This window comes from Leuciscus leuciscus, assembly GCF_965113295.1.
Source record: "Leuciscus leuciscus genome assembly, chromosome: 22".
Lineage (NCBI taxonomy): Eukaryota > Metazoa > Chordata > Actinopteri > Cypriniformes > Leuciscidae > Leuciscus > Leuciscus leuciscus.
The window spans coordinates 27075423-27089150 of record NC_138746.1 but is presented as its reverse complement, the minus strand read 5'-3'; the positions used below and the strand labels follow the sequence as shown (position 1 = coordinate 27089150).

At 38.6% G+C, this 13728-nt stretch overlaps 1 protein-coding gene across 2 annotated transcripts; it reads left to right on the top strand.

Annotated features, from left to right (window-relative positions):
- The first annotated feature begins 205 nt into the window (after positions 1-205).
- On the top strand, positions 206-10972 carry LOC309486998 (E3 SUMO-protein ligase ZBED1-like). 2 transcript variants are annotated; one of them, XM_082154535.1, is made up of 9 exons: positions 212-2171; positions 2755-2879; positions 2993-3379; positions 3826-3904; positions 4385-5728; positions 7010-7128; positions 7387-7502; positions 9558-10095; positions 10391-10972. In XM_082154535.1, the coding sequence occupies exons 8-9, from the start codon at positions 9664-9666 to the stop codon at positions 10820-10822; spliced, it is 864 nt and encodes a 287-aa protein (XP_082010661.1). In that variant the 5' UTR covers positions 212-2171; positions 2755-2879; positions 2993-3379; positions 3826-3904; positions 4385-5728; positions 7010-7128; positions 7387-7502; positions 9558-9663; the 3' UTR covers positions 10823-10972. The 2 variants fall into 2 exon arrangements, with proteins under 2 accessions (XP_082010662.1, XP_082010661.1); XM_082154536.1 differs by lacking the exon at positions 4385-5728 and having other exon boundaries at positions 206-2171; positions 2993-3904.
- Positions 10973-13728: the final 2756 nt, after the last annotated feature.

Genomic DNA, 13728 nt, shown 5'->3' with positions numbered 1-13728 from the left:
CAAACTTTTAACCCCAAAACACAAACCCTGGACGACTGTGCCGCAAGGACTCAGGAGATTCCAGGAACATTCCATGGCTTGCTTCAGTTGTGGAGGCCAGCTTAGCAACTGGGAACCGGGAGATCGGGCAGTATCAGAGCACCAGAGGCATTACCCCAACTGCCGCTTTGTTCGAGGTGACCGTGCAGATAATGTATTTTTATCTGGTGGCGGCCTTTCCTCACACTGTTGCATTGTCGATCCATTGGAAAGGCCGCCACCAGATAAAAATACATTATCTGCACGGTCACCTCGAACAAAGCGGCAGTTGGGGTAATGCCTCTGGTGCTCTGATACTGCCCGATCTCCCGGTTCCCAGTTGCTAAGCTGGCCTCCACAACTGAAGCAAGCCACTCTGTCGCCCTGACCAAGGTAGTAGAAACCACTTTTGGCAAGCTCGGCTGGAGATACTGGTGCAAGACGCCAATTTTGAAAGGTGTCAAGGCGTTCCTGTTCCCGACGCATGCCAGGATTCTGACAAGCCGGAGGGCGCTGGTGAGACATATCTTGGTGAGACATATCCAGGTTTAAGTAACCCACCCGCTCCTCCGTTTGGCCTGAAACGGATGCCGTGGTGGTCAATGTTACGGGTGTTGCAGGGGTGGAAAGCTGTAGCATGGCTAAGTTGGGAAGCGGGGAAAGGCACTTTTGATGAAGGCTCTGGATGAAGACATAAAAATGGGACCACAGGGCGTGTCCACTCAAGCCCTTCTCTCTGCTGGACTAGTGTCTAGTCATCCATGACAGAACAACTCATCTAATTAAAAAAATTTAATGAGAACAAAGAACAAGAACAAAATCGAATTTTGTTCAACACCATGTCCTTTTCTTATGTTCTGTACACAGCGGGCAAATTAGTTGTATCATTTGATATGATACAACTGTATTGCCGCCTCGGGAATACGGTAATTAAAATGCAGAAAACAAATATTTAATCTTTTAAATCATGTATTATTTTTAATTATTCTAAATATTATTATTATTATAATACTATTTTTATGAGCTCAGACATTTTTTAACCAGAAATTTTTATTTCAACATTATACTTTCGAGGATACATTGTACGTAATGCCGGGTCATCATTTTCTTCACTACTTCAAAGTAAAACAATAACGACATTTAGAGATGGTCTAACCAGAATAGAAAATATCCGCAGGCTATCATGTCTTGCTCTACGATGTAGCTGACCAGACTTTCAACTAATTCACCAACGTCAGTTTTTGCATTTTTTGACACCAGTGACACACAGAGATCCGTTACGAATGTACAAATAGCGAGTATCTCTGTGATTTGGAATTCGTCACTACATTCACGCAACACATCCAGAACTTTTCTGAGGATTACGCCGATCGGCTCTTTGCCGTTAAAAAACATGGGCGTTACATCAGGCCATGACTTTACCAAGCCTCTTACATCATCCATTTCATTTTTGAGATTTGTCACACGTTTGGTATCCTGCGCACAATCGTTTTTCATATCACACGCAGCATCGATGATCCTGTGCATCAAGCCAACCATTTGGCCTCTAAAATGATCTTTAAACATACAGTCCAACGCCTCTCTTAAACGACACTCTTTGCCCGTGGCGCACTCACACGGCGGATGATACTTGTGCCCCGCATCGCCAGAACTCAACGGGGAGTCGTTCTCCATCAGGTTTTGCATCGCCATTTTTTCAACTTTTCAATTTTTTTTCCAACTTTTCGTTCCTGGAATGTTCCTGGAATCTCCTGAGTCCTTGCGGCACAGTCGTCCAGGGTTTGTGTTTTGGGGTTAAAAGTTTGCGTCAGGCAAACTGTTGAACCGGGCTTTGATCAATGAGATGATGCAGTGGCGCAGCAGTCCGAGGCTAGTAGAGCTAGAGCGTGCAATGTTCTGAAATATTTATCAGGACAACGACGGGGGTCCGCCCACCCTGTTATGTAGAATGTACGGGGTTGTCATCAGGAAAGCTTCTCATCTCCGCCCTGTTGTTTTGGCGCGCATTATGGAAGTTTGAATCGTTCGAGTCATACACACAAGTGCAGTGATGGAGCGCCTGAACACGAGCAGTGTGAGAGGATTCCTGAGATCTTGCGACGATCTGACTGAGAAGATTCGCTGAAGAAACTCATCAAGAAGTACTTGAGCAGGTATAAAAACTATTTTATGTGTGGATTAAAGAATAGAATAAAAAAGGTATTTCTATAATAAAAGTATTTCTCTCTCACTAGCATATGGACACACAATCCCATACATGCCAAACTATCATTTGGCATAACTAATCATTATCAACATATTTTTTGATAAAAATAACTATAAAGTGGCTGTTATTTGTTTCTTCTCCTCTCACATTAAATCACATGTATTATATAGACCTATTTTAAGTTCAAAATGGTGAAATTAGAAAAAGTTGATTATTTTTGTCGTTGTTTAACATTTCTCAAAACATTTCTGTCAAATATGAAATGTTTAGTTTAGCTACTTGCACCTTATCTCGTACTTTATGACCATTATCAGCTATTTTCAGATACTATTGTCCTAACATAGACTATTGTTTTAACTCTGGTTTAACCTGCTGTGCGTCTGTTCACCGTCCATCATGTGCTCTAACACCTGCAGCATCAGCCGGTTCATTGACTTTGAACTGGTGTATGAATGTGTTTATTTTATGTTAACTTTATTTTTGCTGTACATACATTTATTCTTCTAACTGTTTGTCTTTGGTTAACATAGCTGGAGAAGAACAACAGGGAGGTTGGAAGACACAGTAGAGGAACTACAGAATAAATATGGAGAGAAAACAGCATTAAAAAGGATCAAGTCCATACTGCAAAAAATCTGAAAAAAGAATATCAAACGTAGGAAAAGATTTATAATTTACTTTGTTAGTAGTCAATATGTTTCTCAATAAGCTTTACTATAATGTTTACATGGTTTTGGTTGTGTATTTAATCGTTAATTTTTTTAACAGATGGTGACGTTCAAACACATTCTGGAAACATGACAAATCATCAGCCTAACAACCTTCCGCAACGACGGCATAATAATTCTACATCATTCGGACGGCCATTAATTCGGAACCCTAATCAGCTTAACTTCACAATTGACCAGAAGAATGGTGGGACAATAGTTGCTCCAATCATGGTAGAAAAGACAATATATGGTAATGTTAACATCAGTGCGGTGAGAGTCTGATCATTTAAGAAACAGTTGCTTAGTTAAGAAATGATTTGTGTATGTTATATATATTTATGTATAAGTATTTATTTATTTATTTTTAAGTTAGTCCATAGGGTGTGGAACTTTGCATCACTATGGTGTGACAAAATACAGCCACAGATACACCCAAAGATACTAAGTAGGAGAATATCTAACTGTAGATTGCGAACATTGCATTATCTGTTTATTTGGGGTCAGATGTTGGGGTCAGATTGTGCCGGATGTTAGTAGGTATTAGTTAATAACAAACAAAAAGCTTTAAATCAACATAATATGAATAAAATATGGTATAATTACAGTTTGAAAATGTTTATTTACAAAGTTGTGCGTTGTGAGTGAGATGAATTAGAGATTAGAGAAATCTAACATTGCGTGGTTGCACTATGCCTGAAACTTAGCCATCAAATCACATTTTTTTCTTAAAAATAATCTTGTTTAATCGTGTATTCAGTCCATATTTATCAGGTTGATATTTGTAGAAATAAGCAAAAAGAAGTTAATGGCCTTGTGCCAGACTTTGTGACACTTAACTTTTTATTCTAACTTTAAAAACTGTAATACAGTATTTGATTTTTACACACACAGTGTTTTCGCCAACTGACCTACCCCTGAAGTTATGACTTCTGAAGGCCTCTCATGTGCAGATTCGCTCGGTTGAAAAATGGTATGTTGTCATTTAACTCATTAAACATTAACTCTTTATTGTGATGCCCCCCCAACAGATATTTTATTCTAATATTACTTATTCTAACCCTACCAGTCCACTAATACTCTACTAACACTAATGAGAGTTTACTTTACACACTCTGACTCTCACAAGCGAGTTAGTGGGCATGCAGGTGCAACACTACTATAGTCAACAACCAAATTATGACTTAAAACCGTTTTAAGTATTACATTAAAAAGGCGTAATTGACAAAAATTGTAAATTATGACAAGTCGAAATTATGACTTAAAAAGTTGAAATTAAAATTATGACTATGCGTCATAATTATGAGATGATGACATACTAAATTGAAATTATGATAAAGTAAATATTCCATAGTGAAATTTTCTGAATTCAATATAATTGTATTTTGTGAAAATTATTCAGTACTGAAACAGCATTTATGAGTTTTTACATATCTTCTGCTTGTTTCTGCAGTTCGTGTAGGCCTCTAAGACTATAAATGATTATTGATGAACTTGAATAACTTGAATTTTGTTGGCAATATATAAAAAAATTGTCTTCCCATACTGGGAGTCGAACCCGGGCAGCCTGGATGAAAATTTGAAAATACTGCCCCTGGCACATTTGAAAGGCCGCACTGCATGGTAAATTATTATGCATGATCAAAGTTATGCAGGAGAAGGAATCCTCGTCGCCAAAAAGCAGAAATTTAATTGATCGGGATGTAAATAAATATCGGGATAGCTTTTCCCAGGTGGAAAGAGCTAATGAAGGAGAAAGACTTTAAAAGGGAAGTTGCCTGCTTTCTTCTCGACAGGTAAGTCAAAGTTACGGTCTAAATGACAAGCTTTTTTCATTGCTTGGTTGTGTAAATCATTATATAGGCAGCATAACGGTAGAACATGTATAGTTAAACTCGATGATGTGCTATTGGAAGACATGTTGTCATAGCTTCTTGGCACATTTACCAAAGTTGCAAAAAGCGAGTAGATGGGAGAATCGCTAGATGGGAGAAATTCTTTTGGGAGGACTCCAAAATTGAGGAGGTCAAAGGGCATGCTTTCTGCTATAGCTCTCCCCAAAGTCTGTTCATGCGACCACCATCAACAAATGCTAACATTTGAAACTTCGACATATATTTTGAGTAGATAACCGATAGTATATTCTCAGTAAAGGGTTTCACCTTGTGTGTTTCCGCACTGATTAAGGGTAGTTCGGGAGATACAAGTAAAAATGATCTTATACGTGTAATAGATCATAGTTACCAGTAAGATTAAATATTCGCTCAAGACCAACTTTACTTATCACACATTGCGTCTCTCAAATTGTGTGGTGATTTTCCAAATGATACAACTTTGTCTAAATAAGAGCAATGTGAAGTCCTCGGATTTCTTAAAAACATTGTGACAAACATGTTGTATGGACAAAAGATCTATGATCTAAGCACAGTTTTTCAACAATCTAAAGTTTTTGAACAGACGCTGTTTAGTAACAATAATACCTAAGTCTTCTAAGAAGATAAATAGAAGATATGGTTTTAATAAAACTTTAAAGATTTGATTTAAACTTTTAAGGTTATGCTTTTAAATGAATTTAGTATAAACTCTGGATGTAGTATGCTCTGAAATGCAGACTAGATTTACTGCGACATTGTCCCCCCGAGACTCATCTGGTATGTCGCCCTATATCCTGAAGCTTCAGTTCACACTGTAGTTTATCACCGGGAGGGTCTGGGGCTGTTATAGGACAACTTAAACTATTTGCTTTTTTGGATTGTTTTTATCATTGCATAAAGAACTACTTCGCCTCTCTGGAAATGTAAGGTGTTTTTATTTAGCTAAAACTTTGTTTACATTTTATTAAATTATTTATTTATTTCATTTAAAAAAAAATGTAGTTTTCTGTGATGGTGTACATGATCGAAGTATCATGTGTGTACATGTTTAGGGTGTACATGATCGAATATGCAGTTCAAAAATCATTATGTTAGAGAGAACCACTCTGTGATTTTATATTATAAACAATTAATTTATATACTTTTAAAGAATAGAATGTTTTTCAACTTCAGTTAGTCTGATAATAGGAAACCCCTTTCTCACCTCAGGAATGTAAGGTGTTTTTATTTATATACTTAATTATTTAGCTAAAACTTTGTTTACATTTTAGTAGTATATGTTATTATTTATTGGTTATATGAATATATATATATATTAACAATAATTTAATTTAAAATAGAAATTAGTTTATTTTTTAGAACCGTGTGTGTGCACAAAATGATATTAAATGATTTACTTATTTCATTTGTTGAAAATGTAGTTTTCTGTGTTTAGGTGTACATCATTATAGCTATGGAAAGCCATAAAAATTGAAACCCCCGCATGGACAAAAAATGCTGATTGAATCTTTTCATATAAATGAGATATAAGACGACTAAGTACAGTTTTTCAACAAATCTAAAGTTTTTGAACAGACATTGTTTAATAACAATTATACTTTAGGTCACCGTTAAACAAAATCATTACAGTAATCTTCTAAAAGATAAATAGAAGATATGAATGTATTGAAACTTTAAATATTGGATTTAAACTTTTAAGGTTATGCTTTTAAATGAGAGAGAGAGAGAACCACTCTGTGATTTTATATTATTTATATACTTTTAAAGAATAGAATGTGTTATTGGAAGATGGATTTTATTCTTTTTGTTTATCTAAAACAATTGGTTTCAGTAGATATTTTTATAACCATTTCATTTATATACTTATAAAGAACAGAATGTTTTTCAACTTTAGTTGGTGTGAGATACACTTCACAGTTTCACTGTTACCTATGGAATGTGGAGGAGCAGAAGGAGGGGGATGTCAGAAAGCAGAGGACGCGCGCATAGACACACAGACACGCGCGCGGCTCCTTTACTGCTTTGACACACATACATAGATGCGTGCTCCCTATGTTTTGAGGCAGTGTGAGGTCATTCAGGAATGACTATATGAATTCAGTAAAAACAAGTTGTGTAAAACAATATTGTGAACCCATTAATAAACTTGTTTAACTCTCTAAACATTTAACTGATTGTAATTTTGTGACATTGTTTAATCACAGTGCCTTGATGCTCTCTGGAATACGATGTGCTCTGGCTTTTACTTTGAGAAGCATTCTGATCTGTGAGTTAGAGCCCCGCTGGTGTAAAGAGAGGCCAGAGGGCCCTGATTTCTAAACACGTAAGATGATTTTTTATTTCCGTGAACCCGTTTCATACATTGCATTTTTTGTGGACATCGATGTGTTAAGAGCTTATTCAACTCTCTAAAATAAAGTAAGATGATTTTTATTCTTTTGATTATCTAAAGCTGAATTATTGGTTTCAGTAGATTTTTATATTTTAAAAAGAACTGAATGTTTTTCAACTTTAGCAAGATATTTTATTTTATATTATTGTGTGAAATATAAAACATTATTATCACTTTCACCGTGCTCAGGAATGTGGATGGGGGATCCTGTTTCAGATGTCAGAGCTCACAGAAAGAGGAGGCGCGCATAGATGCAGGCACACGCGCCCCTGATGACACGTGCGCGCACCACTCTGAGTGCTCTGGTGAGGCGTTCAGGAAACACAGTGTTTTTTGTTTTACCACTTTTAATCATTTAAAAACATTATTACAACTTTTAATAGTGTATTCAATTTAAAACATTTTTTAAAAAGATATCTTTTAAACTTTAAAGGATTATACTTTGAAATAAATTCAGCACCTGATATCTTGATCGCTGAGTCAGAGACCAACAAGACTTACAAACATGTAAGGTGATTTTTTATTCTTTTGTTTATCTAAAACAAAAATAATTGGTTTCAGTAGATTTTAGTAAGATATTGAATGAATGAATGAATTAAAACCATTTCATTTACACTTTTAAGGAACAGTGTGTTTTCAACCTTATTTTTTTTAGATTATATAATTTAGATTATATTAATTATATAAAGGATAGAATGTTTTATGTAAGATAATTATTTTATATTCATCTAAAACAATTGGATCAATAAGATATTTATATACTTTTAAAAACTGAATGTTTTTCAAGCTTAGTTTAATTATTTTAGATCATATCATTTATATTCTATAAATTATACAAAGGATAGAATATAAAGGATAGAATGTGTTTGTGTGACAAACACTTCACAGTTTCACAGTGATCGAACAGCACATGTTCAGATGTCAGTGCCCGATGCTCTGGAATGCGAGGGTGGGTGGCGATGCCGGGGACGCCTGACACATACCATATAACCAGACACACACACACACACATAACTGGGACAAAGTTCAAACAACCGGCAAAACTATGATTTAGGGCTAAAAAGGTTAATAAGGTCAAAAACTAACCGTCAAAACTATGATTTAGTACTAGCTAGGTCACCGGGGCAAAAGCAACTGTCAAACCACATGATCGATAGGGCAAAGGTTAATCCCATGACCTCATAAAGGAAGTTCAACCCATCAATCATAAAGGTCACCGGAAGTTCAACCTGTCAAAAGGTCAAAGGTCAAAGTCATTAATCATTTTGACACTTGCCGTCTGATACATACTACTAAAAAAGTGTGTGAAATATAATGTTATGCGTTCAACAAGGTAGCCCAAACGACGTAACAGGCAACGCCCATCCCACCCCCGAAGAAAAAAAACCCACTAACTCATATGTTAGGCTTCTCAGTCAGGCGTACGCGCTGAAGGCTCGTTGCAAAATGAATCATACGTTTAACAGACCAGAAATAGAAGATCCTCCAATAACCAACAGGTCTGGTGTTTGGGTGCACTTTGGTTTCCCTGTAAGCTATGATGGTGATGGCAAGAGAGTGGTGGATAAAAAAACAACGGTATGTCGCATCTGCTACATGACAGTAGGGTACACCAGCGGGAATACTTCAAACATGTCAACTCATTTACGCCGACATCACCCCAGTGTGTCAGTGTCTGGAACAAGACGAAAAAAAGTAGAAACATACACGGCACAAACTATCCCCGCAGCATTTAGACAGACATTTCCAACTGATTCAAACAGGGCAAAAGACATCACCGCGGCGATTGGTACATTTATAGCCGCGGATATGAGACCTTACTCTGTAGTGGAAAACGCAGGTTTTAAGAACATGCTTAATGTAATTGAGCCCCGTTACAATATTCCTTCACGAGCCCATTTCAGCCAGACCGTAATTCCTGCTTTGTACCAAAAAACAAAAGCCCAAATAGAGAACCAATTGGCCAAAGCAACAGCGGTTGCTCTGACAACAGACGGCTGGACGTCAAGGGCTACACAAAGCTACCTGACTGTAACGACACATTACATTACCGCTGAATGGGAGCTGAAAAGCCACGTTCTTCAGACACGCCCCCTTGAGAGTCACACAAGTGAGGATTTGGCCAAAGGAATGACAGAAGCAGTGGAAGTGTGGAAGTTGGAGAGAGCTAATGTAACTATTCCTGTAACTACTGACAATGCCAGGAATATAGTTAATGCTGTTGTTGGAGCTGCTGGACTTGGGCCACAAATAGGGTGCTTTGCCCATGTTTTTAATCTAGCATCTCAGAAAGCAATGGCAGTGCAGCAGATCTCTCGCCTCCTAGCAAAGATCAGAAAGATTGTGACCTTTTTTCACAGAAGCACAACAGCGGCCCATGTGTTGAAGACAAAACAGGAGTTGCTGCAGCTTCCTGTTCACAAACTCATCCAAGATATACCAACTAGATGGAATTCAAACTATGATATGATAGAAAGATATATTGAACAGCAGGCTGCAGTGTATTCTGCAATGACAGAAAAAACTGTGAAGAAAAATGTTAAAGACATTATGACTTTGTCTGAAAACGACATGAGACTGGCTGAGAATGTCATGACAGTTTTGAAACCCTTGAAAACTGTGACAACCCTTATGTGCACCGAGTCCTCTCCATCTGCGTCCATGGTCCTTCCTATGAAAATGATGATCCTGAAATCCATGGTACTGTCTGATGATGACAGCCCAGCATTGAGGGATGTCAAAACAGCCATCAAAAATGACCTGCAGCAGCGATACACAGCACCTGATCTTCAAGATTACCTACACAAGAGCACAGCTTTGGATCCACGTTTTAAGTCACTGCAACACTTGGATGCAACCACTCGCCTGAGAGTCTATGAAGCTCTAACCACAGAGATTGTGAGTATTGAACTACTGGTACTATTTATATTTTGCTGCTTACTATATTTTTGATTAATTATTTGCATATCTTTATGGGATTTTTTAAATAACATTTTCATATCAATACTTTGACACTGAAAACATCCAGATGTTGTGTTCATTATAATCCGTTCTGTAATGTTGTATCCCATGTCCCTGTGTATAACAGTTGCAATTGTGTGTGTGATTTATACTAACCTTTTGTAGTGAATCCCATGCTATGGGTTATATGATGAGCATGTATCTAAGATTATTGTTGTTTATATTTCTCAAGGAGCAAGCTACAAGCACCACAGAGCCAGCAACCTCCATGGAGACTCAGACAGAGGACTTGGAGCCCTCAACATCACCTCCACAAGAAAAGAAATCAGCCATGACTGAACTTTTTGGAGGAATGTTCATGACCCATCATCATGAGCCAAGCCCCAAATCTGTGGCCAAAATGGCAGAGGAGGAGATGAAATTGTTCACGGCAGTCGACTCTATTCCCCTGGATGCAGATCCACTGAAATGGTGGAAAATGAATGAGCACTTATACCCTCATTTTGCCATGTTGGCACGGCGTTACTTGGCTGTGCCTGGAACCTCTGTCCCTAGCGAGAGGGTGTTTTCCACTGCTGGGGACATTGTCACATCAAGCAGATCTGTGCTGTCCACAGAAAATGTGGACACTCTCATCTTTCTGAAAAAAAAACGTAACAATTGAGTAAAGACACACTTATCGTAGTAGTTATAGTTATAGAGTTCCATATAAAAACAAAATTGTTATTTTCTTTGTATTTGTTCATATCTACTACAATATTACATTTTCATTTTTTAAGGAGCTGTTTTTGTTTTATACAGTATGCTGCTAAGAAAACACCATAGAAGATGGGTAAAGTATAGCTCCATCATTGTTCAATGTAAAAAAAAAAAAAAACATACTTTGTTAGTTTTAATGAATAAAACATTTTGTAAAAATCAAGGAAATTTATCTGCCAATTTTTTCTTTTTGCTGTATCTAAAACGTACCGAACCGTATCGAACCGAACCGTGGATTTTGTGAACCGTTACACCCCTAATTTATATACACTGCTCAAAAAAAATAAAGGGAACACTTTTTAATCAGAGAATATCATCAAGTCAGTTAAACTCCTGGGATATTGATCTGGTCAGTTAAGTAACAGAGGGGGTTGGTAATCAGTTTCAGCTGCTTTAGTGTTAATGACATTAACAGCAGGTCCACTAGATGGGCAACAGTGAGACAACCCCCAAAACTGGAATGGTTTTACAGGTGGAGGCCACTGACATTTTTTTCCCTACTCATCTTTTCGGACTGTTTTTCACCAGTTTTGCATTTGGCTAGGGTCAGTGTCACTACTGGTAGCATGAGGCGATACCTGGACCCTACAGAGGTTGCGCAGGCAGTCCAGCTCCTTCAGGATGGCTCATCAATACGTGCCATTGCCAGAAGGTTTGCTGTGTCTCCCAGCACAGTCTCAAGAGCATGGAGGAGATACCAGGAAGACAGACAGCTACTCTAGGAGAGCTGGACAGGGCCGTAGAAGGTCCTTAACCCACCAGCAGGACCGGTATCTGCTCCTTTGTGCGAGGAGGAACATGATGAGCACTGCCAGAGCCCTACAAAATGACCTCCAGCAGGCCACTGGTGTGAATGTCTCTGACCAAACAATCAGAAACAGACTTCATGAGGGTGGCCTGAGGGCCCGACGTCCTCTAGTGGGCCCCGTGCTCACTGCCCAGCACCAGGGAGCTCGATTGGCATTTCCCATTGAACACCAGAATTGGCAGGTCCGCCACTGGTGCCCTGTGGTTTTCACAAATGAGAGCAGGTTCACCCTGAGCACGTGACAGACAGGAAAGGGTCTGGAGAAGCCGTGGAGAATGTTATGCTGCCTGTAACATCGTTTAGCATGACCGGTTTGGTGGTGGGTCAGTGATGGTCTGGGGAGGCATATCCATGGAGGGATGCATAGACCTCTGCAGGCTAGACAATGGCACCCTGACTGCCATTAGGTATCGGGATGAAATCCTTGGATCCATTGTCAGACCCTATGCTGGTGCAGTGGGTCCTGGGTTCCTCCTGGTGCACAACAATGCCCGGCCTCATGTGGCGAGAGCATGCAGGCAGTTCCTGGAGGATGAAGGAATGATACCATTGAAGGGCCACCACGCTCACCTGACCTACATCCAATAGAACACCTCTGGGACATTGTGTTTTGGTCCATCTGACATCACCTGGTTGCACCTCAGACTGTCCAGGAGCTCAGTGATGCGCTGGTCCAGATCTGGGAGGAAATACCCCAGGACACCATCCGTCGTCTCATTAGGAGTATGCCCCGACGTTGTCAGGCATGCATACAAGCACGTGGGGGCCATACAAACTACTGAGTACCATTTTGAGTTGCTGCAATGAAATTTCAGCAAAATTGACAAGCCTGCTACATCATTTTTTCACTTAGATTTCCTGGGTGTCTTTGAATTCAATCCTCTGTAGGTTGATCATTTTCATTTCCATCAAACGATGTGGCATCCTTTCGTTCATAATACATTACCCAGTCCATATTAGTATAGATATCCAGCATGACATTTTTCCCCATTGAGATCTGATGTGTTTTCAAAGTGTTCCTTTAATTTTTTTGAGCAGTGTATAAATATATTAGGGATGTGACTGTGGGAAAATTTTCCCACCGGTTAATCGATGTGTGACACCGCTGGGGGCTTTTGAATCAGTAACTTAAAAACGAAAGTAAAATATGTTCGTCCGCACGGACATTGATAATGGTGCAGAGCGAGCGCATTGCAATCTTGATATCGCAGTCTGTTCATTATAGCCTTTATAAAATATAATAATAAAATAGTCAACCTAACATATAAAAATTACACTGCTCTGAATAGTATGAATTGTACTGACTATTTAAACACAGTAATCACCGCTAAACTGTGATGTTTCCAAGCACATATTTGCGCATGTGAAGAGGATAATTTTTCCCTTCAATAGTGGAACGTGAGTGAAGTACAAAGCCTATAATAAACAAATGTTTAGCATCCAAAAAATGTAATATATATATATATATATATATATATATATATATATATATATATATATATATATAACAAAAAAAAATTATATATATATAAACACACTTATTTATTATTTTTCTTACAACTATTCAGGCACTTTTGGGGCCCTTAACATGCTCAAAAACTCTTGAAACTTTGCACTCGGGTCAGAACCCGCGGCCATCAGGGCCGGGCTGAAGCTGGTACCCGGGCATGGCAGGGGGGCTCGACAGCGCCCCCTGGAACGGGGTCCGAAAACTTGGTCCATAAATCAAACACGCTTGCATGTAATAATATGAAACTCGGTACACATAAAGGTCTCATCGGGCCGAACAATTTTCGTGCTCTAAGTTTTACGCAAGCCCAACAGGAAGTCGGCTATTATGGGTTGTTTGAAAAACGTACGCTCTGGAATTGAAATACTCCTCCTAGAGAATTCATCCGATCCCCACCAAACTCGGTGTGCATGAAGTCAAGACATTGAGGACGCTAAATTGCAGACGGATTTTTGATATCTCGAACGGTTTGGCCGTGGCGAGGAAGCGAATT

What these genes read in the sequence shown, in the direction of transcription:
- LOC309486998 (XM_082154536.1), top strand. Translation starts at nt 9,664, where the DNA reads ATGATAGAAAGATATATTGAACAGCAGGCTGCAGTGTATTCTGCAATG. An exon ending in AAGCTCTAACCACAGAGATT is followed by an intron (nt 10,096 to 10,390) that starts GTGAGTATTGAA and finishes ATATTTCTCAAG; the next exon opens with GAGCAAGCTACAAGCACCAC.